At 39.7% G+C, this 26990-nt stretch overlaps 1 protein-coding gene across 1 annotated transcript in view; it reads right to left on the reverse strand.

The window, feature by feature from the left end:
* The window catches only part of stmA (Protein EFR3 homolog stmA), a 150015-nt gene that overhangs the window by 6890 nt on the left and 116135 nt on the right, over window positions 1-26990 (reverse strand). The window contains exon 15 of the mRNA XM_067150356.2: window positions 356-514. Coding sequence (XP_067006457.1) covers window positions 356-514 — 159 coding nt within the window. The remainder of the gene's footprint in view (window positions 1-355; window positions 515-26990) is intronic.

Consider the following 26990-nt stretch of genomic DNA (forward strand, 5'->3'; position numbering starts at 1 on the left):
GTATGGCGACGATGGGACAGGAGTGGAAAGGAGGCGTCCGTGGCCTTAATTAAGGTACAGCTCCAGCATTTGCCTGGTGTGAAAATGGGAAACCACGGAAAACCATCTTCAGGACTGCCGACAGTGGGGTTCAAACCCACTATCTCCCGAATAGTGGATACTGGCCACACTTAAGCGACTGCAGCTATTGAGCTCGGTCAACAATGAACACCAGCATTCTTATTCCATATTCCACTGATGAAGGATGCAGCCAAAAATTTTGGACATACATGCTTCTTTTATGTGTACTTTATTTGTACATTCTTACATGGAAATCACTGCTCTCTCTATGTTTCCTATATTTATATATGCATACCTTGGCCTGTGTTCGACTCACAAGATCCTCAAATGCTGCTGTTCTAAATGTTTCACTCAGCTGAAGTCGTTTTTCTTCCTCGGCCTCTTTCTTACTCTCAGGTGACTCGGACAAGATTTTCTTCATGGACTCAAACGTTAGCTCCTCTTCTGGATGTTTCTGTTTAAAGAAGGGAAGATATTTTAAAAAGATACACTGAATGCTGGAAAGGAAGACTCTGGAAGGGCATAGCATCAATAAGATGTACGACTAAAATGGAAACTGAACAAAAATTTGCTCCAATAATTTATAAAGACAATCACGAGTGTTCAGCGGTTTATGATTTGCCAGATGAAAGTTACAAATTCTTCTTCCTTGACTTAGCATTTACCTGCAGCTGCAAGGTGCACCATGAAATTTAAAACTAAAATATTTTTTTTTAAAGCACAATTTTACGCTACCCCATGCAACGCTCAGTTCAAGCTGACCAATCTTCTTGTCAGTGACTAGTGTGTCTTGCCGTCATTGTCTTGGTCTTCCTCAGAGGCGCTTGCCTTTGACAGTAAAGTCGTAATCATAGGATATAAACTTCATGGTTTTGATCTGTATTGCATTGTGATCTCAATAATAATTATTAAATTATTATGCAATATCACTGAATTACATTACTAAACTAGGGACTAGTTTCGGCCTTGGATGGCCATATTCAGCCTTAATGTAATACATCTAATAACTAAAATGTAAAAACATACAATTGACATTGAAAACTAATGTATAAACACACAATTAATATTAAATCTGGGATAAACTAAGTGTAAAATCTGAAAAATAAATTAGACAAAATTCTTAGCATCTGGAGTATGCTCATCAACCAGATTCTTTCTTGTATTGATATTATAGAATTGTTAGGTCCATCGCTGCTAATCATTACAATTTCAACTGCAAAACGGGAACTGGTAAATGTTGATTCTGCAGTCAGATCATCAATCACCAAATCTACTTGAGTGGAGTTAACAGTATGCAAGCTACTGGATGCCACTGTAAATAACCACCAGCTGACGCACAACTGCTACATGGTATTTCCACATCGACCAACGTAAATAAAATGAAATGTTCCCGTAATGCTTGTTAAACTGACACATTCTTAATTTGTGGCTGGTATAAATTCGCAATTCATTGTGGTGTCCATGAAGTTAACCTGAATAAATGATAGATAAAATTGAGAGAGAGAGCGTGTGCGTGTTAGTCAAATGGCGTTGGTTATATGAGACTTACCTATCATTGCAGCATGTGGTGCTTGGTGTATTGTTGTGTGCCTCATACTAACAGTTGTGAGATTCAAAGGAAAAGGATGGGGGCAGAGCAAGGGGTGAATTAAGGCAGGGCCAAAGGATGTGGGAAAAGAGATGGCTACTGAGGAAAGGTGCTGTGAATATTATGAAAAACTGAATTATGACTTGTTGGTTTAAAATTTCTAAAAATGGGAAATTTGACTTTTCTGAAATGTCATTAACATGCGAGAGGTCGCACCCGTTTTAGAACGCAAGAGGTCATGCGAATGCAAATTGCTCACGCTTAATATTCTGATGAGTTGCTATTTTCCTTTTGCAGTGAATGCTCTGATAAAAATATAAATATATACCCTGTTTAACTGCTTTACAACTAGTACTAACATAATTACCCAGGAACAGTATTTTCTCAATGTAAAAAATTAATGAAATGTTTTTGCAAAATCTGGTAAAATTACGTGACTTTTTAAAGAACATGAGAGGTCGCGCGTGAGCAAATTGCCTCAACATTTGCATTTGTACATTTCAATGAATGATTTGGTCACAATTCAAGATAAAACTACAGCACCACACTTCAATGAAAGCCACCATAAACCTCATGAACTTTACTTAAGAAACTTCCTTGGAAATGCAGTCATGTAAGAACACACTACGCGAGGGGTCGCTCGAAGGCAATTTGCCGCAGCAGATGCGAGAGTGAAAGAAAACTTAAACTCTCCAGAACGCAGCAGGCAATACACTGATGATAATCAACGTCAGGCAGGAGAGAGGGAGGGGAGGGATGAAACGAGCGCCCTAAACCCTACAGTGGCTAGCAACAAAATTATTAACAAATATTTAAAAAGTGCGACCTCTTGCGTGTTAAGATTATGATTTGGGTTAAAATATTGATCTAAATGTACGAAGCAGCTTTCAGTAATGTTAAGGAGAGGTCCTTTGTTAATGATTTTGAAAAATTCCATATCTTGTTTTTAGTCATGCATATGCTCTCCTACAGCTGAAAATTTATTGTACTTCAGGGCATTGACATGTTCCAAGTACCTTATATTAAAACTCCTCTCGGTCTGTCCGATGCAAGAAGAATTACGACTGTTGCAAATAATCCTGTATACTCCTGATTTTGAAAAACTATTGAACTTGTTTATGGATGTGGCATTATGTAAGACTTGTGCATTCCTATTGTTGGTTTTGAAGACTACTTTTACGTCATGTTTTTTAAAGATGTTGGTAACTTTGTAAATTTGTTCGCTGAACGTAAAGATAGAAAGGGAGGAGTTGTTTTGTTTATCTTTTCTCAAAGTGGTAGAGAGGGGTTATTTATATCTATGATTATTTTTTCAATAAAGAAACTGCTGTATGCATCAGATTTAGCTACTGTATATTACAAATGGTGTTCTACTCATTTTTGAGGTCTCTTTTAGTCATTGGAATATTGAAGGCTCGGTACACCATGCTGTTGTACGCTGCTTGTTTGTGAATTTGGAGGTGTGAAGAATCTTGACGGATAGTAGTGACTGTTTGGGTGGGTTTTCTGAAAATCTTATATCTTAAGTAGCTTGGGTGCCTGATACTAGTTAAGTCTAAAAAATTAATTTTCCGTTCAATTTGGGATTCAAGTGTGAATTTTATATGCGGGTCAATGTTGTTTAGATTAATGAAGGTGGTAGCAGTGTCTGTGATTCTCTCATCACCAAAATTGATAATAATAACTTTAACAACATCCTTTTCTGGGCAAGATATGTTGATGACACCATAGTCAGCATAATGTCGTTCTGTCGAGTATAGTCGAAAATTTCTCAAGACCGTATGATGACCTGGTCTGAATTTGTTTCCTGAATGCAGACTATACTCGCTAATGAGCTGGCACAGCTCAGCAAGATGCCTATCATAACCGTTACAACTCCAGTGTAACAGTGCCACAGTGCAAGTGTGGACTTCTATGATTTAGGTTAGAAGCAGCAAAATGCTACCTAACCTACACTTACATCCCCACCTGAAGATGGAGATAAATGCTCCATGTGCATCACCTCGGCTGCCTTGAATTTCTTTGACGTAGTCCAGGGGCGGGGTTTCTTCCTATGAGAGGAGCGCAGACTCAGACCCTCCAGGTGGAGGGCGCGAGACCCCATTCGTACGAGAGGTGGAAGAACGCCTTGTAAGGGCGCTCTTTTTTCCCGCTGTCGATTCTTGTTTAGACGGGCTGGGAGGCGATTTCCCAGCCCTGGTCGACCAATCCGCCTCTGCTGGTTTAGGGAAGATGATGTCTTCTTCTCCTGCTGTGCCGGCATAGGGAAGAAGATGTTGTCTTCTTCCCCTGCTGTGCCAGCGTAGGGTTCTTAGTACAATTTACGAACTTCATCGTATAGACCCGTATTGATACAGTTAAAACTAAGAAACAATGTTAGATTTTTGTCCACCCAATCAATACACATCACTTTTCAGTGAAAAACTATTTAATTAAAAAACATATTAAATATTAGGGACATGTTTCGTCTCTATTTGAGACTTAAGCCATAAAATTACATGGCAGATTACAAAAACTCATTGGCGAGAAGCAAGTCAGAGCGAGGCTCAGTCGTAAACCAGCTATAGGGAGTTTTATCCAATTTGAGGACCTTGCCGTTTTAAAAAAGGAATATTTCTTTAAGATTTAAGCCATGAATATGGTGGTCATGCAGCGCTGATCTTTGCCATATGACAGGCTATTTCATAAAGCTCAGATTTCTACTACCAGAATAGCTCAATTTGTAAGAATTCCTTACAAGTTAAAGTTTTTAAATGTTCTGATATTGTACCGGGAAATAGTTGTTGGGCAAGACCATGGGAAGGATCTCAGGTTGTGTACGGTTGCTATTGGAGCAGGTACAGAGAAGGATGATTTCGCAGGGTGAATAATAGATGATAATAACATTTTGACAAGATTTTATTGATAATTTCAAGAAAATAATCCTGCTTCTCATTCATCAAAAATTAAATCTTCCATTGACCTCTTCAAAATGAAATTAAATGACTGAATTGTATACGCTGTTACGATCGAACAAAATAGAGTCTTTGTCCTACACATCCACTTAAGGTTCATACGATGTTCAGAATGGATACCAGCTTTCAATAATTTCAGCACACCCTACAGTTCATTTTAAGATTTCACACATAGATTCAAATTCAAAAAATAAAAACTTTGATCATAAACCTTCAATCAATCACTTTGTCAATTGACCAAGATTTTTAGAATTCAAGGAAAATTAATCACTTTTGGTGCAAGCCTAACGTCTGTTTAAAATCATTAAACATAATATCAAATTGCACTTGCTTTCTGAATCCTACAGTCCAATTAATGATTTTCAATCACTTGTTTCAGACATCCTACACTCCAGATAATTAAACATAATTTTTAAATTGTTCACTTGTCGTAGAACAAGCCCTACAGTTCAATTAGGCTGTTATGAAATGACTTCAGATTACATTGACTTCAAAAACAACATTCTAAAGTTCATTTTAAAATTGATCTCCAGTTATACTTGTTTTGGAGAGAAATCTAAGGTTCATTTAAATATGACCTAAAGTCTTGTTACATGACCTATAATTTCTACAAGTACAGTAGAGTCTCGTTAATCTGAATTAATTGGGACCAGAGTCTGTTCGGATTACGAAATTTTCGGATTGACCGGAAATATTTTCTAATAATACTGTTATTGTTTTTACATCCCGCTAACTAATTTTACAGTTTCCAGAGACGCCTAGGTGCCGGGATTTTCTCCCGCAGGAGTTCTTATACTTGCCAATAAATCTACTTACACGAGGCTGACGTATTTCAGCACCTTCAAATACCACTGGACTGAGCCAGGATCGAACCTGCCAAGTTGGGGTCAGAAGGCCAGCGCCTCAACCGTCTGAGGAAAGTAGTTTCTACAATACAGTATAGTACATACTGTCATTTGAAATGTCCATAGCACTTGCCGTACGCTATGTCGGGCAACACTGCGCTGCTACGCCTACTGATGTGATGTTTATGAGACGCTGGTTTAACCCTGCATCCTGGAGTAGGTTCCAATCACTACAGCAAAAGAAACTAACAGACTTTGTAAAGACAAACGAGCAGTGATTGATGGTTTATGGTGTGTAATTGTTTACATTAAGTTATTCTAGTAAAATATGACTAATAAAATGCAAGTAAATCTTAATTCCATAATATGTTCCTTCATTTAAATAAGGAGAATTTTTAAAAATTGAATATTTCAGTTCGGATTAATGGGACTCTACTGTAGTAGGATTGGAATTCACACGATCAAAAATTATTTTGTTAGACCAGGCACTTTTCACTTAATATGCGTAGCACTGTTGAATATTGAGACTGATTGAGTGCCTAATTAATGTCAGTTAATGTTTAAGTGTAATTACTCTCTCAAGAAAATGTAAAATATACTTATATCACCTGAGTTCTGCTTATAAGAGTAGTTGAAGTACGGCTCTGCAGCTCGATGACTGGAACTTTTGCAGCGAACAGCCTGGAGTCAAACTTAGCACCAGCAGTGAACCACGTTCTACCTCACGAAGTTACCATGTCTTAATCCCACTAAGTTACCATGAATAATCCCTCGAAGATACCACGAATAATCCCTTGAAGTTGCTTGTCCTATGCTAGATACGACGTTCAAAGTAGTGCGAGATTACGATACTTCGCCAAGATTTCCGGTTGCAGGTTATAAATTTCATTTTTTGTCCGTATTGAAGATCTACTTGTGATACAAATTCTTATAATTTTGTTAATTAATTTTGTTAGTTACCACCTATTCAATACAATTGTAAAGATTTCCGGTGTTTTAAAATGAAATGTAGGAACACGGGAAAGTCCAATTGGCACTATACTGCATGACGTAGCACTGTCAATTCTTAATAATGAGTTGCATTCCACAGAGAGGTAAGTTTAAAAGCACAGTTTGTACTTGCACTTTTATAATATGGCAGTGAATATGTGACTTGAAATAGCACAGTCTATGTCACAGTTCTAACTACATGTCAAGTTTCTGTGGTAATAAAATGAGATCACTTCTGAAGTCGAAAGCACAGTCTTCCGCTACACGGTTGGGATGACATGAAGTGAGACATTAGCACAGTTCATAATATCCACAAATTATGTCGTAAATTCAGCATTAGAACGAGTGTCACAGTCCATTAAATTTACTAGTAAAATGCAATTAACACAACTTCTACAACAGTCTCTAGAATTCTGGCATTCACTGCTGAAGTGAATTTTATTTGGGAGTTTTTGTGATAAGGGTTCGTATTACCTAATATCACCAAAAAATATCCTTAATATTCAGTCCTTTTCTCACGACACTGGTCGAATGATCAGGAAAATACGTGAAAATTGACTACACTCAGTCCTATCAATCACTGAATATTCGACTGGAATAATACTTAAAATAGTTCATAATCATAATTATAGACGAGAAACATGTCTCAGAACTCATGAAATTGTCACTAGTTGAAAGTTGAATTTTATCACGCACATTTTTCCAATATGCTTATTACCATATGTGATCGCAACAGAGTTCAAATATACGTCGAACTAACAAAGTCCATAAGTCTGTTAACTTGGCAAATTTAACACTTTTATACTAAGTTCTACTTAAATACACAGTTAATATCACGCGATCACTATTTCTTCAAGAAATTCGTAAGAAACTCAATTTGATAACACTTTATAATATTCCACACGTTCACAACACGGTTGAAGTTTTCCACTTATTACGATCTCGCACAATGAAATTCAAAGTCGTACAATACGACTTACTCGTATCTCGCGCAATGCGACGAAGCAGCATGACCTTCAGTCATGATTGAGTTGCACATTTCAACTGACCATCCCTCTCAAGTTGTTGACCTATATATACCCTGCTGGAGGCGAATTCACTGTGTCAAACGACAGACGAGTGGTTACGTAGGATAAACTTCTACTTGTCATATCTTCTAAACGAATGGATGGATCAATCTCAAATTTTTGTTATTATGCCTTTGAAATATGGGCTTCACGTTGGTATAGTCTCATTTTTATGTATTAAGCTGTTTAGAAGTTACAAAATAATTTCTGGATTTTTCCATAGGGGCGGTGAAAAACATGTGGTGCTGACGTCACTTGATCTTGTTCCCCTCTCTCGCCGTCTCCCTCACACTTGCATGAAGTGGTAGAGACTAGAACATTCCTTCGCATAGCTGTTTCCGATTTTATAACTCAGCCGTTCTTTAATGATTAAAGATTTATAACAATAATGTGCCAGGGCTTATGCATTCCTGGTACAATATGGATTTGTACCAATCCTATTTCCGAGGCCAGAATTTCGATCTCCCCCGCCAACACACCGAAACTACCCGATTCCAACAATATTTGCAACGTTTTCAAGTAAGGTCGTTCATATTTAACATTGCAAAAAGTTTGCAAGAAGTGTTAAACTACCTCATTAAATATGTGTATATTTGTTCAACAGTCTTTTCTCAACAGTTCATAAAGGAAGTTCCGTTTTAAATATGGACAACAAAAATGGACATTGTATTCCGTACGAGACATTATGGCGGGCATGTCACATTTCAAGTTATATTTCAATTTTAACATCGAAGACGACAAAGTTTTTGCAAGAAGTGAGGTCACTTTGTGTAAATAATATCTTTTGCGTTTCTGAAATAATCCCTAAAAAGGCATTGGGTTCTTCCACTTGTTTCAATTTCTGAACAATGAGGTTTTTGTAATCTACCACGTGATTTTATGGCTGATGAAGTCTCAAATAGAGACGAAACATGTCCCTAATATTTAATATGTTTTTAATTAAACAGTTCTTCACTGTAAAGTGATGTGTATTGACTGGGTGGACCGAAACCTAACATTATTTCTTAGTAGGTTTCTTAGCCGGCACAGGCTTGTTGCAAGTAATGAAAATCATTTTATTTTACGTATTGAAAGAATCTCAATAATAATAATATAAAAGAATTTATTGGACTCCAACCTATTCAATACATTACTGGATGTTAACATTTTTAGTTAAACATCGTTAAAAATGGAGACATGTTTCGCCCTCCATGTGGGGCATCATCAGTCATATCAAAGCACCTCAAAATTAAACCAGACGTCTGGTTGGAAATTATGAGCAATATTTGTAGGAAAGAATACATTAAAAACACGTACAAAGTCCTATCCAAAACAAAATAACAACAGACTAGTTACACATAGTAAAATACGCTAGTGGTTTCTTAATATTAAAATGAGGTTATCATATGCACAGTATAAAAATGGAAGTAATCAAAGTCCGTATGATATTGAGTTCGATGGTAGTTCTGGGTAGTATATACAAATGTTGGCAAAATAAAACACAATTTATAATTACTGTACACTTATTTCTAATTGTTAAAAATGATGAGGTAAAACATTCCAATTTGACTATTTGTAATTTGGCTCCAACCAAATTGGAGCCAACATTTGTATATACTACCCAGAACTACCATCGAACTCAATATCATACGGACTTTGATTACTTCCATTTTTATACTGTGCATATGATAACCTCATTTTAATATTAAGAAACCACTAGCGTATTTTACTATGTGTAACTAGTCTGTTGTTATTTTGTTTTGGATAGGACTTTGTACGTGTTTTTAATGTATTCTTTCCTACAAATATTGCTCATAATTTCCAACCAGACGTCTGGTTTAATTTTGAGGTGCTTTGATATGACTGATGATGCCCCACATGGAGGGCGAAACATGTCTCCATTTTTAACGATGTTTAACTAAAAATGTTAACATCCAGTAATGTATTGAATAGGTTGGAGTCCAATAAATTCTTTTATATTATTATTATTGATACAGGCTTGTTGGTGGTCGAAGGCTGGTTTATCCAGCCTTCGAGCTCTTTCTCTTTGCGGCGTTGCTCACAGGAGCCTTGGGCACAGCTATCTTCTGGGAAGGTGTTCTAGTTGTAAATCTGGGAACTGTGCTATCATGCTGAAGTCTAGTGTCTTGGCTGGTGCATTCAGAGAATTAAACTTATGGCGCGCTTCCTGATAGGAAAGACCATCCAGGGTCTTAATTTCCTGGATCTTCTTCTCACTTAGGTATACCGGACAGTTCCGATCTCGAGGAGAATGAAGACCAGGGTAGTTAGCGCACCTATACGGAGTTGTGCACTCTTCCGCACCATAAGCTTCTCTTCCACACGTACCATACATAGATGGATTTGAACAAGATACCATGTGTCCGAATCTCTGGCACTGATAGCATGGCATAGGAGGCGGGATGTACAGCCTCACATCACAACGATAGGTTGTTACCTTGACTTTGTCTGGCAACACTGACAATTTGAAGCGGACTATGAATGCACCCATGGCAACGTCTTCACCGTTGACTTTGCGCGTGATGCGTCGGACGTGTGTCATGCCACGGTGCTTCAAGTCTTCCATCAATTCATCATCAGTGTTCAGAATGAGATCACGGTGGAAAATAACTCCACGAACCAGATTCAAGGTTTTGTGCTCTTCCACTCTGACGGGGATTTCGCCAAAGTGGTCGCACTTAAGCAACCAATCTGCTTAGAGTGCAGTGCTCACCTTCAGAAGCAAACCACCATTGCGCATTTTCTTTTCTCAAGTTCACCGTATACATCTTCGATGTGTCGACTGAAAAAAATCGATCTGACGAGCTTGAAATCTTGCCCATTGGTTCTGGAAGCAACCAGGAATATAGGGAACCTGGAACCCAGACTAATACACTGCGCTTGTTCCCAAGGGGTAGATCCCCTTAGGGAATCAAATGTTAAAGACTTGGGTAGCGAACTACCCGAGGAGGCAGGCGGAAGTGGTTTTTGACGCTATGCCCGAGATCATCTTCCCCGAATGCCACCTACTCCAATGAGGGGTCTCTGTAGCCGAACCAAGCAGCCAAGGCAATATCCACCTTGTCGTAGCCTGTATTGCCTGGGGTCCGATGTTGGACGACACTTAATACGGGATGACTAAGGCAATAAGCACTAGGACTCCCTTCCTCCAATCACCCGCAATAGCGTGTAAAGAACACTAACTATAGAGAAAAGATAAAAAAGCAAGTAATAATATGTCCTTCTGGCATTCGGCTGTGCGGGGACCTGTGTTGTTAGTCGGATACGACTGCAAGGGTACATGACACACTCACCCGCCAATCCCTGAGTGGTCACTGCACGGGCTTTCGAGCGTAATCGCACACGTAGAAGGCCCATCTCTGAGCAGCACGCACATCGAGAATTTTGAATTGGTGTACAACTAACCTGAAAAAAAAATAAAAAAATAAAGAGGGGACCATGGCCACATGACCCTTTTAGTCGCCTTCTACAACAGGTAGGGATTACCTGTGAATGTATTCAGCCCCTCCCATCCAGAGGGGGTCCAACACATTGTACCAAACCCCAATCCATGTCTGCGCATAGGTCGCCCCTTTTAGTCGCCTCTTATGACAGGTGGGGGATACCGCGGGTGTATTCTACATGGGCATCCCCCACCCGCAGGGGGTCAAATTCCAAGAGACCAGCGTAACACATGCATCTTCATGGTGTGTAATGGATGCTCCGTACTTTTGGGGACCGATCAGTTATCAGCTTCATACAATGCTACTAGATGGACCACAATGCTATACAACTTTCATTTGAAGTGGACTGTTATACACCTATCGCACAGTACTGCACTCGCTCTTGCACATACTTCCTGATCAATATCATCACTGGTCTGCATGCAGAACCCTAAATAATGGAAGCAGCTTATTTTAACTACCTAGGTGTTGATGGTGAATGTGCTCAGGTTAGTTTCCAGATACTTAATCTTCTTAACATTTAGATGCAGGCTGAATTGGTTTAGACATCCACTCTATCTTTGAACATAGCCCTCTTTGGTGTCTGCAAGATGGATGATGACAGCATACAGCAATGTCCAAAGGAACACATTCGTGCGGGAAATGTAAGGTGATATCCATAACAAGTATGAAGAACAGTGATGACAACGAAAATCAAGACATATGACAGCTCACATAATTTTACAAACATCAACATTGATATAATAATTTTACACACTGACAACAAAAGCAAATCATTAAAAATAAAGGAAGTGATAGAAATCCACTTAAAAAAAAAGACCATCCGAACAACCACACACGCATGAAATACTTTCCCTCCACTCCACTTCCTGCTACTCAATTAATTCACAAAGTAAATAGAAACAATTATTTAACATAAAGAAGACATTCAAACACACATCGCAAAATAAACCAACCAAACCTAACTCAACATCTACACACATATATTAAGAAACATCCTTTGTGTTGCAAATTTAATGAACAAAACACATTTCACACCAATTTTTAATTAGCGCTTAACCTTTACATTGCTCTGATTGTAATACTACGAGCACAGACAATGACCATTACTCTGCTGTGCCTGCAATATTACGAGCGAGACATTAATCCGATTATAACTACACAATGTTGTCATTAGAAATCATTCAAACTCTGTGAGGATATACAGCCATCTCTCTGCAGGAGACAGAATGTTATGTACTGAGTATGAGCTATTAACAAATCCTAATATGGATTTATTTGAACCTTACAGGCTTTTGCCCAATACATTGTTCAAATCCGTAATAGCCTAAGCAAGATAGAGAATGCATAAACTCTCCTGAATAAGAATAAGAATTAATAATAGTGATAATAATACAACATAATATAATAATTCGAATAATCAAAACAATATAGTACTTAGAAACAAATGGCCCAGGGTCAGCTCGCTTCCAGAGAGCCGTTAGCCCTGGCAACAAGGCAGAAACAAAAAATAAAAACATTGGTAGTTTGGCACAAGAAGGCTATAGACCTTCGCCTCTCACCTGGCTGGTTTCGCAGACCTGGCACATTCCATCTCTGCTATTGCCCTAACTCCTGACCTAGTCAGTTTGCTGAGCCAGCCACCATGTTACAACACCTGCCACACTAGTGTGCCACAAACTCCACACGTGGCAATTATCACATGGACTACTTCCTTGTTGCCAGACAGCGTTACCTGACTTCACCTCCAAAACAATGTCTTCTCGAATAAACATAATCACTCTTACATTTACTTGTAATTCAAATAACTCCTGATCACTCCATAACCAGCCTCCATCCACCTTACAGCCAACCATCCTTACCTCACCAAGCTTCCACTCAACCTGTTCGAAACAATATCCTCTCAATCAACCATACTCACTCTTACGTTCCCCACCCATAATTACACAAACATAACTCCGGTCACTCTATGACCAACCTCCAGCCGTCTTACAGCCAATCAAGGGTTATGAATTTCATGTTGTTGGTCCGTACTGAACTGAGAATAATATATGAATAGTAACACAGTAAGGTTTCCACCTATTCAGTACTAATATGTATTTACAATGTTATAAATTACATGGAACTAGTTTCGACCCGCCTAGGGGTCATCATCAGCCATATTAAAGCATACATAAGTATTTTGTCGACTCCTAAAAACATGTTAAAAGGAAACTGAACAATATCCTCTCCAACCTAACCAACCCCGCAAATAAGCTCAATAATAGAGACAAAATAGCTGAACAAAAACGCATATACGCCCTCAAAAAGAAAATCAAAGACAACGAACTCATCGTAACCAAAGCTGACAAAGGCAATGCAACAGTTATCATGGATAAAAAAGCATATATTGAAAAAACAAAAAACTTTTTCACAGACAGCTCATTTTCTATAATCAAAAAGGACCCCACCCAAAAAAAAAAATTCAAAGACTACTTAAACAAACTCTTAAAAACACTTCATTTTTATTCACTGAACAGGAAAAATCCAAACTCATACATATGAACCCAGGACTCCCCACTGCTAAAGCTCTCCCCAAGATACACAAAGCTGGAGTTCCCATCCGCCCAATTATCAACTATAGACCAAGCCCCTTATACAAATTATCACAATTCATCCAACGCTTCCTAAGAAAAAATTATCAATTTTTATCCAAAAAGTCCATTAAAAACACATCAGAGCTAGTAGAAAAACTTAACAATTTCAATTTGCAACCGGATTACTCCATCCACTCTTTCGATATTGTAAACATGTACCCAAACATACAAGTATCTAAATTAATTCCAATAATTAAAAGCAATTTAAACAAAAACAGCCACTTAAGCAAACTAGAGACACAAGACTTTATCACAGTATTAAAACTAATCATCAACAACAACTTCTTCACTTTCGACAATGTTATATATCAACAAGATGGTTTGGCAATGGGGTCACCGGCCTCAGGCATCTTGGCAGAAATATACCTGGACTTCCTCGAACACACCAAAATTGACAATGAATTTGGAAACATTCTCTTTTGGGCCAGATATGTTGACGATGTCTTCGTAATCATGAATGAGCAATCAATTAATGCCTCCACCACCCTCTTAAAACTCAACACTATTGATTCTCATATCAAATTCACACTAGAATCCGAATCAAATCAAAAAATCAACTTCCTAGATTTAACTATCACTAGAAACTCAGATTCTTTCAGTTATAAAATATTCAGAAAACCTACTCAAACAGCCTCCACCATTCGCCAAGATTCAGTGCACCCCCAGTCCCACAAACGAGCCACATACAACAACCTAGTTCACCGAGCCTTCAGCATACCTATGTCCAAGAAAGATCTAAAGAACGAACTTAACACAATTCGCGGAATTGCAAAATACAACGGCTTCAGCAATCATTTTATAGAAAGGATAATCAACAAACACAAACATCGCCCTAAAACTACCCTCAAAAAAGAAGTGACTAAACCTCTAACATTTTCCACCTTCACGTTCAACAATGATATCTACAAGTTAACCAATATCTTCAAGAAACAAGGCGTTAAAATAGCCTTCAAAACCAACAATAAGAACACGAACGTCTTACACAATACTTCACACATCAACAAGACCAGCAGTTTTGTAAAATCAGGAGTTTACAGGATCAAATGCAACACCTGTCAAAAATCCTACATCGGACAAACCGGTAGAAACTTCAATACCAGATACCACGAACACACTAATGCAATAAAATACAACAGGTTTTCAGCCATCGGCCAACACATGCATGATTATAACCATAATTTCACCAATATCGAACAGGACATGGACATCCTCGAATTAGCAAACAAGGGCCCTTTACTCAACATAATGGAAAATTACCACATACACCTAGACCAATACTTCAACGCCAGTCACAATCTCAATGAAATCTCAGAGAAACCCAACATACTCTTCGATCTATTCATCACTTTCCTCAGAAACAATAATGCAGCCAACCAAAACTCAATCCTAAATCTAATCAAAGGTACTTTTCCGAGACAATTACCCTTTTTCCCGCATCCTTCAGCCCCGCCTTAAAAGCTCCCCACCCCCACCTCACCCCAAGCCACCCCCACTCTTCCTAACCCCCTCCTAACCCGCACGCGCCTGCCCTCCTCTCTGCCCACACTTCTCTCCCCGCCACCAATCGCACACCATCAGCTACACTACACACACCGCAGCGCGAGGTAAGCGTCCTTTCACTTTATGTTAACCTTTTCCTATCTCCATTTTTTGTTTTTACTGACTTTCTCCATTTAAACAGGTCCAATTTGGTTTCCGCTAAGAACTGAGATTCAATATATCCACGCGCAGTTTCCACCTTCTTCTCAACCAGAAATTCAAAAACAACATCACGTCCAACAATCAACAACGCAACTGACCAACACAGCTTTAATACACCAAATACCTAATTTCTCCGCTTAAGTGATCAGTGTCAAGCCAACTCGACATTAAAAGAGTATCACTCTTTACTCTCCAGACTTTGTACATACTTGTATATATGTTTATATGTGTTATTTTACATTGTTTCTTTAGTACGAGGACTACTGACATCCACGAGGTTATATTTTACAACTCTAAGCACCCCACTAGTACTTTGTTCCAAACTTGTTTGTATATATATTATTATTTACTACTCACCTGTACCATACTAACATTTCTCATCTCATTACCAAACTTTACTTTATAAATTATAAAATCCATACGATTATTACAGTTAAAAATAACATGTTTTTAGGAGTCGACAAAATACTTATGTATGCTTTAATATGGCTGATGATGACCCCTAGGCGGGTCGAAACTAGTTCCATGTAATTTATAACATTGTAAATACATATTAGTACTGAATAGGTGGAAACCTTACTGTGTTACTATTCATATATTACAGCCAATCTTCATTATGTAATCACTGGGGCGAAACGCTGGCAACCAGGAATTTATTTATTTATTTACTCAAGTCAGAAGCATACAATAGAACTTTTTTTTGGGTTTCTTTACATTACAATTTAGTAACAGTAAAACAGAAGGAATTTTTACACATATATGCCAAAATGATATTAAATAGTATTTGCCCAGAAGCGAGCAACTGCGACTGCATTTCCTTGTGCCTTGAGCAAATCCTCCTCACTGCAAGAATCAGGGCAACATGAACACTGACATAGATGCTCGGTAGTCTGCACCTCTCCGTATTCACATAGTGGTGACACATCCAAATATCCCCATTTCACTAAGTTGTCCTTAGACTTTCCAACACCTGTTCTTAACCTGTTCAGTGATCTCCATGTGATCCAGTCCAAGTTGTGTCCAGTTGGTAAGCATTCAGCTGATTTTGTCCATGTTTGAAGGTGACTTGTTCTGGCTGCCTACAATTTTTCTCTGGCTTTCTTCGGAGATGTATTTAGTGGAGATGTTGACTGTAGGAAGCTACTCCTAGATTTCAATCTAGGTTTTGGTGGAATGTATCTGTGTAGTGGATGTAGCTCATTTTCTTCAACTTTTTTCCTTTCAGCATTTGCAGCTACTTCCCGGTGTATATCAGGAGGAACAATTCCTGCCATACAATACAGTTTGTCAACTGGAGTTGGCTTCAAATATCAAGTAATTAGTCTCACAGTTTCATTAAGGGCCACATCTACTTGCTTTGCATGGGCGGATTTATACTACACTGGGCAGGCATATTCACCCGCGGAGAAGCAAAGTGCCATGGCAGAAGTATGGACCCGTGAGGTTCAGCACCCCAGTCACTACCAACAAGTTTCTGAATGATAATGTTACGGGCTGACACCTTGTGTTTTGTGTTTAGGCAATATACAGTAGTATGTTTAGTGAAGTGAGTTTCAGTAGACATATCCCAGTGACATGGATAAATTCCTGGAGACACTGGAGAGAGAAATAAAGGATACGGAAGTGACTGTCATGAGAGACTAATGCTATAGCGATATGCAACAGAAAAGGAATGGAAGAAGTAATAGACCTTTTGGATATGGAAAGAGGAAAAAGAGGTAGAGAAGTTGGTGGATTTTTGTGTGAAAAATGGGTTAAGCGTGGGCAATACGTGGTTTACGAAGAAGAATAATAGGAAAATTACAAGATGTGGATGGGAAAACAGGACAGACAGCAACTGATTACTTCTTGGTGGAAAGAACAAATCATAGACAGTTGTCAGAAGAAACAGCCTTGCCAAAAGTAGCCTTTGCTGGAGATCGTAGAGTAGTGGTAACAAAAGAATGAAATATGAAAAATAGAGAAACTGAAATAAATAAATGAGAAGAAAATAGAAGTATGGAAATTAAGATAAAATAATTCCAATAATAATTGCAACAACATATGCTCAGGACTGAGATTGAAAGTGTGGAAGTGAAATGGGACATATTCAAGATTGTATTTATAAGCCATGCCGAGAGTGCATGTGGCAAAATATCTAAGAGAGTAAAAGATAAAGAGACTCCATGGTGGAATGGGAGAGTAAAGGAATTATGGAATAGGGATAAAAGTAGAATAAATTATTAGGTAATGAAGAGGAAATCTTCCTGGTGGTGTTGAGAACAGCCAACCTCATGGGGAGGAGGAAAATAATGGTGAAATTACGCCTGAGGAAGTGGAAAAGCTGGTAAATAAACTTCATTGTCATAAAGCAGCAGGAACAGATGAAATTAGACCTGAAAAGTGAAATATAGTGGGAAGGGAGGGAAGAAATGGCTTCATAGAGTAACAATATTGGTATGGAATGTTGGTAAAAGTACCTTCAGATTGGGCAAAAGCAGTAACTGCACCTATCTATACACAAGTGAACAGGAAGGATTGCAACAATTATCGAGGTATCTCATTGATTAGTATACCAGGCAAAGTATTCACTGGCATCTTGGAAGGGAGGGTGTGATCAGTAGTTGAGAGGAAGTTGGGATGAAAAACCAGTGTGGTTTCAGGCCACAGAGGGGCTGTCAGGATCAGATTTTCAGTATGCGCCAGGTAATTGAAAAATGCTACGAGAGGAATAGACAGTTATGTTTATGTTTCGTAGATCTAGAGAAAGCATATGACAGGGTACCGAGCGTTACAAAAATGTTACAAAGTTTGGGCTGGGAAGAACTGGAAGAAAGATGAACTGCTTGATGGGAACTTAGAATTTTCCATTCGGAATTGCTAGGCGGGCAGTAATTCCATTGTGGAGATTTATCTCCTGTATGCAGTTATCAGACTGTGCCTCTTATAATGGACTTCTGATAAGTTCACCTGCATACACCCCAGCGTCAGTGGGTAGGGTCTGGCACATCCCACTCTGATGAGTCTAGTGTCAGACCTAAGACAAAACACTGGTTAATAGAGCAAACACCTGAAAAGCCTTACATATGATCTGTAAGTGGTATGTTCCAAGCTGTCAGTGGAGAGATGGCGAGGAATGACATTAGTAAACGAATAAGTTTGAGTGGTGTCTTTAAAACTAGGAAAGATCATAATATGAAGATAAAGTTGGAATTCAAGAGGACAAATTGGGGCAAATATTCATTTACAAGAAGGGAAGTTAGAGATTGGAATAACTTACCAAGGGAGATGTTCAATAAATTTTCATTTTCTCTGCAATCATTTAAGAAAAGGCTAGGAAAACAACAGATAGGGAATCCACCACATGGGCGAATGCCCTAAATGCAGATCAGTAGTGACTGATTGAAGAATCGAGCACTGGATCACCACTTCTACAACTTAAGGGCCAATCCAATGGAATGACAGAACCAGGAGCTGAAAAGAATACTATGGGCCCACCTAATAAATAAAGAACATAGACTGTGGGACCATCAGATACTGCGAGTGCTCTTTGCCCTGTGATGACGCATCAACCGTGTCACCGGCTATTCCCCAGCAGAGCTGTTCCTTGGTAGACAGCTATACGGCACCGTGGATTGGAAGATTTGTCCACCACCCACTTCTGGTCAAGATGATGTAGCTGTTTCCTTGGCAGAGTGGCAGCAGCAGCAGAACATCAAGGAAAAGCAAGCTTTGGCCGAGAAGAGATCCCTTACCCAGGCCAAGGCACAAAATGTCTAAGAGACCCAGATCTTCCTACCAGGCCAACAAGTACTGCGACGTAACCACCCAGTCAGTAATAAGATTGGAGGGTTTCACGCAGGTCTCGCACATAAGTGGGTTGGTCTTATCAAGGTGGATAAGCAGCTGGGCCATGGGGTCTACTTACTAACGACCAACCCTCCTGTCAAGGTCCACGCATTGGAGTTGCGGCGAGTCTCCCAACCGCTGTGCATACAGAGTAAGCCCGGAGGAGAGGCTACTAATGACACAGCACAATCTGGTCATCGTGAAGAGAACATTTCGACTATCATCGAGGAAGAGGCTGGCAGCGAGGCAACCCTGACCCTCGACACGGCACAAGCTAGTCAAGAAGAGGAGAGCACATCCAGCGACATCGAGGAAGAAAGAAGATACAATCTACGTCCAAGGCAAAGTCGACGAGTGTGATAGACTGTAGAAATTGTTTCAAGTTATAGGGGGGGGGGGGGGGGATATTGATGTGTGATAAACTGTTATAACTTGAAAACTATATTCTCTAACCCATGGGTAAATAGATGATGATGATGCTGCTTGTTGTTTAAAGGAGCCTAACATCAAGGTCACCGGCCCCTAATGGTACGAAATGAAATGACAACAAAAATTTCAAAAATCCACTGACCAAAATAAAAAAAAGTCATGAAGAACAAATGGATGGACATGAAACCAAAAAACCCAAACAAACAAAAAAACAGTGGATCCGACTCAAAAAAGTTATAAATAATAGTATTACTGACCAAGGGGCCACTTATAAAGCACAATCCTGAATCGAGGATGCTAGATGTCTAAAGGGGTCCAAAATCCAGGTCTAAGGACCCTCAGAATGGTACATGTCGTGAGTAAAGTAGAACCATGTTATTTGTCATGTTGGGGTACTAATCAAAAGTAGCAAAGACTCACGGTGCTCCACACAAGATGGTACTTCTCACAAGTATTGTACTTTGTACAGGTAACGCAAACCTATGGTGTTTCTCACACAATGGCGCCACTCATAGCCAACGCAAACCGATGAGGTTACTTACCTAGGTGTACTAGTCACGGGTGCCGGTATTCTCGTGGTGTTCCTCACATAGTGGGTACTAATCACAGGCAATGCAGACCCACGGTGTCGCTCATATAGTGGTACAACTCACAGGCAACGCCCAGTACCGTGGTGTTGCTCACATGGGTACAATGCACGGGTACTGGAAACCCACAGGAGAACCCCCTCTTCTGCTACTAATCACAAACCTATTTCGTACCTAATATAGTGGTACTATTCGCAAGTACAGGCAACTCATGGTGCTCCCCACGTGATGGTACAAATCAAAAGTAGTTTCATGGTTCTAATTCAATCATCCCTTGGTCGCCCCTTTTAGTCACATCTCACGACAGGCAGGGGATACCGTGGGTGTATTATTCGTCTGCATCCCCCACCCACAGGGATAAAGAGAGAGAGAGAAAAGAAGAAGAAAGAAGGGATCCGTCACTTCGAAAAATGAAGTAACGGACGATGAAAGGCAAGGGCCACGAAGGGTGTGAAAATGAAAGACTCCCTAGGCCTCGAATGCTCTAATACCGTCGGGGTCGGAAAAGAACAAAAGTTGACCAAGGGAGGTCGGATAGGACAGACGAAAGTGAGGAGCCTGGCACAAGTAAGTGGAAGCAATGCCAAGACTCAGCTAAGGGCCCCGTGGTCACCAATCCACACTCCCAAGTTGAGAGCCCCTTGGGCCCCTGTTAGTTGCCTCTTATGACAGACAGGGGATACCGCGGGGGTCATGGGAAAATAATGCAAGAATCAAGCTTGTATTATTATTATTATTATTATTATTATTATTATTACTACTACTACTTGTGATGAACATCCACTTATTAGTATCATTGTTAGTTTATGATTGCATTATTTGTGAGGTTATGTCATGAAACATTAGCTGTATATAGATATTTATATGAGTTTAATTAATGTAAGAACCTGTATATAATTTATTATTACATGTATTAATGATTTGTAATCCACTACAGAATTGCTAAACACACTGTAACATCCAGAATGGTATTGGGTAGACTAGAACTCTGTGGAATATTCTGTACATTATATCTGGACCTTAAGCACTCTAGAATTCACGAGAAAATGTATTCTATCTAGAAGCCTGGCCAGGCACATATATAGAGAGGTGGTCTTGATGGTAGACGAGTTATTACTTAGTTGGAGTTATGGTTTAACAGGAGTATACTTGTGACCTTGTGCTGTGTTTAGGCAGACATGCTAGTCAGCAGTCAATTGTTTTAAGGTTGCGATCTCCGTGTGGAAGTGCTTAGTGGTAGGTATTTGTTAAAGATGGCAAGTTGTTGAGGTTATGTGTATGTTTATGTGAAATTAAGGTGAAATAAATAAGTGTGCCAACTGACAGCATCTTGTGTGCGTCTTTGTGGATACTTCAAAATTTACCTAAAGACATTTACAGAAAGATTAATAAGATTAATTAATAACAGACTAAGCAAGGGTACAACATTTTATCATCAAGCCAGAGAACTTTTATGGGATGACAAAGTACCCATGAGAACAAAATTAACATTATGAAAACAGTATTTCATACCAATTGTAACATACGGACTAGAAACGCTGGTAACTAATAAGAGAAAAGATAGTAAGATCCAAGCAGTAGAAATGACATTTTTAAGAACGTCGGTTAAAAAGACAAGAAGAGATAGAATTCAAAATATTAAAATCAGAGAAGAATTAAATATAGAACCGTTAGTACAGAAAATGTCCCCCATAAGTCCAACCCCTTGTCCACGTCGTAGGGGACGGGCAACGGTACGAAGAAGGGGATAGCCTGTAAGGGTGAAGTACAGCGGGGACCTTGTGTGCCCCAGGACCGCTACAGTAGCTGTGAAGGCCTTACAGGAACCCTGAAAAGTAACGGCTAACGGGGCTCTGGTGAAGTCCTTAACGGCAACTGAGGCGGAGAAGGAGACCTTTGGTACGGCAAAGTTGGAGGAGGGGCAACCCTTCCTCTTGGGGTAAAATAAAGAGGAAAACCATTGCCTTGTGATGAAGAGGGATCTTCAAAGGCTAAGGGAGACTACCCCAACAGAAAACAGCAGGTTTGGAGGCGTAGGTGGCAGCCCTACCGCCAAGCTCGGGTGCTGTGGGCCAATAACTCGCACAACCTTAAATTACCTTATTACAGAAACATCAACAATGAGAAACCGGACTGATCCAAAGATGACGACCTTTGGCTTGAAAGGGCTAATGAAAATTGGGCTATGGAATGTGAGGACTCTGCAGGCAAGTGGAAGGCTACGACAGGCAGTGGCATGTATGAGGAGTTATGGCCTGAACATCCTAGGTTTGAGTGAGGTAAGATGGAGCGAGTTTGGGGAATTGGCAACCCATGATGGAGCTACATTTGTATACTCTGAAAGACCCGAGGGCGACGGAGCGAGTTATGGAGGTGTGGGTATATTAATGGATAAGGAGGCCAACAGGAGCCTTATGGAGTGGTACCTACTGGCGGAAAGGATAATAGTGGCACGTTTTAAGACCAATATTAGAAACATTGTGTTGGTAGTATGCTATGCACCTACAGAGTCGGTGGAGGAGGAAGACAAACAGGCGTTCTATGGACATCTTAATAGAATGGTTAAGAAACAGAAAAGGAAGGATATCATCCTAGTTGGAGGAGATTTGAATGCAAAAGTGGGACAGGACAACCCAGGACTTGAACATATTATGGGACGGCATGGTTTAGGAGAACAAAATGAGAATGGACAGCTGTTTGTGGACTTCTGTGCAAGTCACGATTTGGTTATTGGTGGTACTATATTTTCACATAAAGACTGCCATAAGGTGAGATGGGTATCACCGGATCATAGGAGAGAAAACCAGATAGATCATGTGGCTATTGGACGAAGGTGGAGGAGTTCATTGTTGGATGTGAGGAACAAGAGAGGTACGGACATTGGTAGTGATCACCATCTTGTTGTGGCTACCTTTAGAATGAAGAGCCAGGCACAAAAGAGAAGGATAGAGGAGATAAGGAAGCGATATGATGTTGGAAATCTAAGGGATGACAAATGTGAAAGAAGCCTTCAGGATAGAACTAAAGAATCGATTCCAAGCACTCACTGAGGTGGAGGATGAAACTATTGAGGAAAAGTGGATGAAGACTACATCTGTATTTACTGAAGTAAGGGAAAATATCCTGGGTTTCAAGGACAGGAGGAAAAAAGACTGGATGACTGGCAAGACATGGGAAATTATCAGACAAAGGAAAGAGATAAAGGAAGTAATGAATACATGTAAGACATGAGCAAGGAAGGCAGAATGGCAATCCAAATATGCTGCAAAGGATAAGGAAGTAAAGAGATGTGTGAGGAGAGATCAAAGGAAATGGACAGATGACCTATCTCAACAATCAGAGGAGGCATTCAGAAAGGGAAATCTTAGAGAACTCTATACCATCACCAGAGTTCTGGCAAGGAAGCAGATGCAGAAAAACCGTACAGTCAGAAACAAAGATGGTGTCCATCTAACAAACTCCGAGGATCAACTGAAGTGATGGCAGGAACATTTCTCTGCAGTGTTAAACCACTCCTTGGAGTAGCAAGTAGATGCAGGAGAAGGGGAAGAAGAGGAAGAAACCCAGCCTGACCCAAGGATTAAAGTCTGCATTCCAACAGTGGAGGAAATCAAGCGGGCATTGAGAGAGTTGCATATTGGTAAGGCAGCAGGTGTTGACAACAATATTCCAGGAGAAGTCATGAAGGTTGATTTGGATACCACTGCCAATATGTTGCAGCCGCTATTTGAGAAGATATGGGTTAATGGAGAAATGCCAAAAGATTGGAAATGTGGGTTGCTGGTGAAGTTGCCAAAGAAGGGCGATATGTCAAACTGTAACAACTGGAGGGGCATTACGCTTCTTTCAATCCCTAGCAAAGTCTCCACCAGGGTTCTGTTGAACAGAATTAAGGAGTATATCAACTTGAGGCTCCGACAGGAACAGGCAGGATTGCGACCGAATCGCTCGTGTGTACACCAAATAAACACCTTGAGGATAATTCTGGAGCAGTGTGCTGAGTGGTCATCTCGCCTCTATGCAGTGTTCATAGACTTTGAAAAAGCTTTTGATTTGATCAACAGAGAAGCTATGTGGAAGGAAGTGAAGCGATATCACAAATTACCAACCTCATTCAGGAAACATACCGTGATTATACATGCAGAGTCATTCATGAGGGCCGTGTATCTGAGCCTATATCTGTATGTTCAGGAGTACGTTAAGGTTGAATCGTCTCGCCAACCATGTTCCTGTTGGTGATTGATGCGGTAATGCGGAATGTAACGTGAAATGTGAAATGTGGTATCCAGTGGGGATTGGCTAATAGGTTAGAAGACCTAGACTTCGCTGACGATGTGTGTCTCCTGTCTGAGGCACATGGTGAAATGCAATCAAAGATTGAAGACTTGGTAAAAGAAGGAAAAAAGGTGGGACTAACGATCAACTCAAAGAAGACCAAGGCCCTAAGGATGAACACCAACAAACTAGACCCATTTGTCTTCAGTGATGAACCTATAGAGGATGTGGATAGTTTCACCTACTTGGGCAGTGTAGTCACCAAAGATGGAGGAGCGCAGTACAGGATGTTTCTCAACGTACACTAAAAGCAAACGGTGCCTTTGTTCGGCTCTATCCGGTATGGAAGAATAACAAAATATCTATCAGAACCAAACTTCGCATTTTCCGAAGCAGTGTCAAGGCTGTTCTACTATATGGGTCCGAGACATGGAAAGTGACTAAAGTGATTACCTCCAAGTTGCAGACCTTTGTCAACCGCTGTTTAAGGAAAATTCTTAACATCTAATGGCCAGAAGTAATCTTCAATCATGAACTATGGAGAAGGACGGGTGAAACCGAGATGGCCATACAGATAAAGTAGCGGAAATGGAAACGGATAGGGCATACGTTGAGGAAAGGGAATGAAGCAATTGAGAAAGAGGCACTGGATTGGAACCCGCAAGGTAAAAGGAGGAGAGGAAAGGAGAGGAAGGCCCAAACAAACGTGGCAAAGATCTGTACACATGGTGGCAATGGAAGAAGACCTGGAGGGAGGTGAAGAGGTTGGCTAGCAACAGGATCAGATAGAGATGTTTTGTTGATGTCCTATGTTCCACGACGAACAACAGGAATTAAGTCAAGTAAGTCAAGTACAGAACATAAAGAAAGCAAGACTGAGATGGTTCGGACATATAAAAAGGGAAAGGAACGGGTAGCAAGAACGGAAATGGAAAGAGAAGTTAAGGGAAAGAGACCAGTTGCAAGACTGAGAAGAAGGTGGACGGATCAGATTTGGAAGGGCATTAGAGAAGCTGGATTGGATGTGGCGGAAGTAATGGAGCAGGAAAAGTAGAACGACAGAAAGGAGTGGAGGAGGCTTGTTAACCACACCCAGGTGACTGGAGTGGAATTATGATGATGATGACAAAAAGATACACAAGTTGAAAGCTAGAAAAGCAGCTAGAATTAATAAGATTTTTGGGGGCATACTAAAGGCAATGCAGAGGGATATAATGCCATATCTGAAACATTTGATTACTGTTTGCATGAAGGAACTATACCAAATGAGTGGAGAGTTGCTACAGTATAGTTGCTATAAAGGAAATTGTGATAAAACATAAAGCAAATGATTTATGGGCCATTCAGGTTAACATGTGTTGCTTGTAAGCTCTGGAAAAGCATTCTTTCTGATTAGACAGGTTTGGGAAATTACCAAATGATTTAATAGAAGGCAGTTTGGGTTTAGGAAAGGTTATTTCAGTGAGGCTCAACTTCAAGAATTCCAGCAAGATATAGCAGATATTTTAGATTCAGGAGGTATCACTGTTGACCTATCGTAGACTTTTGATAGGGTAGATCGTGGGAGACTGCAGGTGAAAATGAGGGTTATTGGACTAGACAAAAGAGCGGTTGAATGGGTGGTTAAATTTCTAGAAAATATAACTCAGAAAATCAGAGAAGGTGAAACATTATGTGATCCAGTAATGATTAAGAGTGGGGTCCCACATGACAGTATATTATTGGATATTTATGTTTTCATATGTATCACATCTGATCATATCTGAGGGAAAATGTACGAGAGAAGTGAACACCCAAATTATACATTGAAAGGAAGCTTTCTCAAAAAAGAAGTGTCTACAAACATCTAAGATCACCTACATGGAGGCATGAAAGCACTTCATGAAAATATTTATATGGTGTAATGTAAGCTATGGACCCTGGGAAAATCAAAAGTATTGAAAATCTGGACATCCGAGACGTGGTTCTGGAATTTACTCCTAAGATAACCTTGGATTGCTAGAGTCAAAAGCAATGAAGTTCTCAAGAAAGTAAATTAGACATGCACCCTTGTTGAAACCTCAAACAGGAGAAAAAAACAGCTTTGTTTGCCACTTGCTTCGTCATTCTGACTGGTGTACCACCCTGTCTGAAGGGAAGCTGGAAGGTAGAAGGAACAAAAGAAGACCACGAGTACAATTTATAGACAGCATTGAAGGCAAGCACACCTACTGCCACTTAAGCTGTTGGCGTATAATATAGATAGATACATAATGTCTTTATTGGCGTAGTTAAGGCCATTAGGCCTTCTCTTACACTAAACCAATTTGTACATAGAATCAAAGTTAACACTACCATAATTAATGCTAAGTATAGCACAGTTAAAGACAATCTAAATATTTTATAACAGAAATAAAATTCCACCCCAGTGAGATAAACATACTTACAACAATAATAATAGGCCTAATAATAATAATAATAATAATAATAATAATAATAATAATAATAATAGCTAGTAGTAATAATGTACTAACACCATCAGTAAAGGACTAGAAATGCACAGTTCATTTGTATCCTGTTGTACCTCTTAACGCTCTTTTAAATGACC

This window comes from Anabrus simplex, chromosome 6 (assembly GCF_040414725.1).
Source record: "Anabrus simplex isolate iqAnaSimp1 chromosome 6, ASM4041472v1, whole genome shotgun sequence".
NCBI classification, from domain to species: domain Eukaryota; kingdom Metazoa; phylum Arthropoda; class Insecta; order Orthoptera; family Tettigoniidae; genus Anabrus; species Anabrus simplex.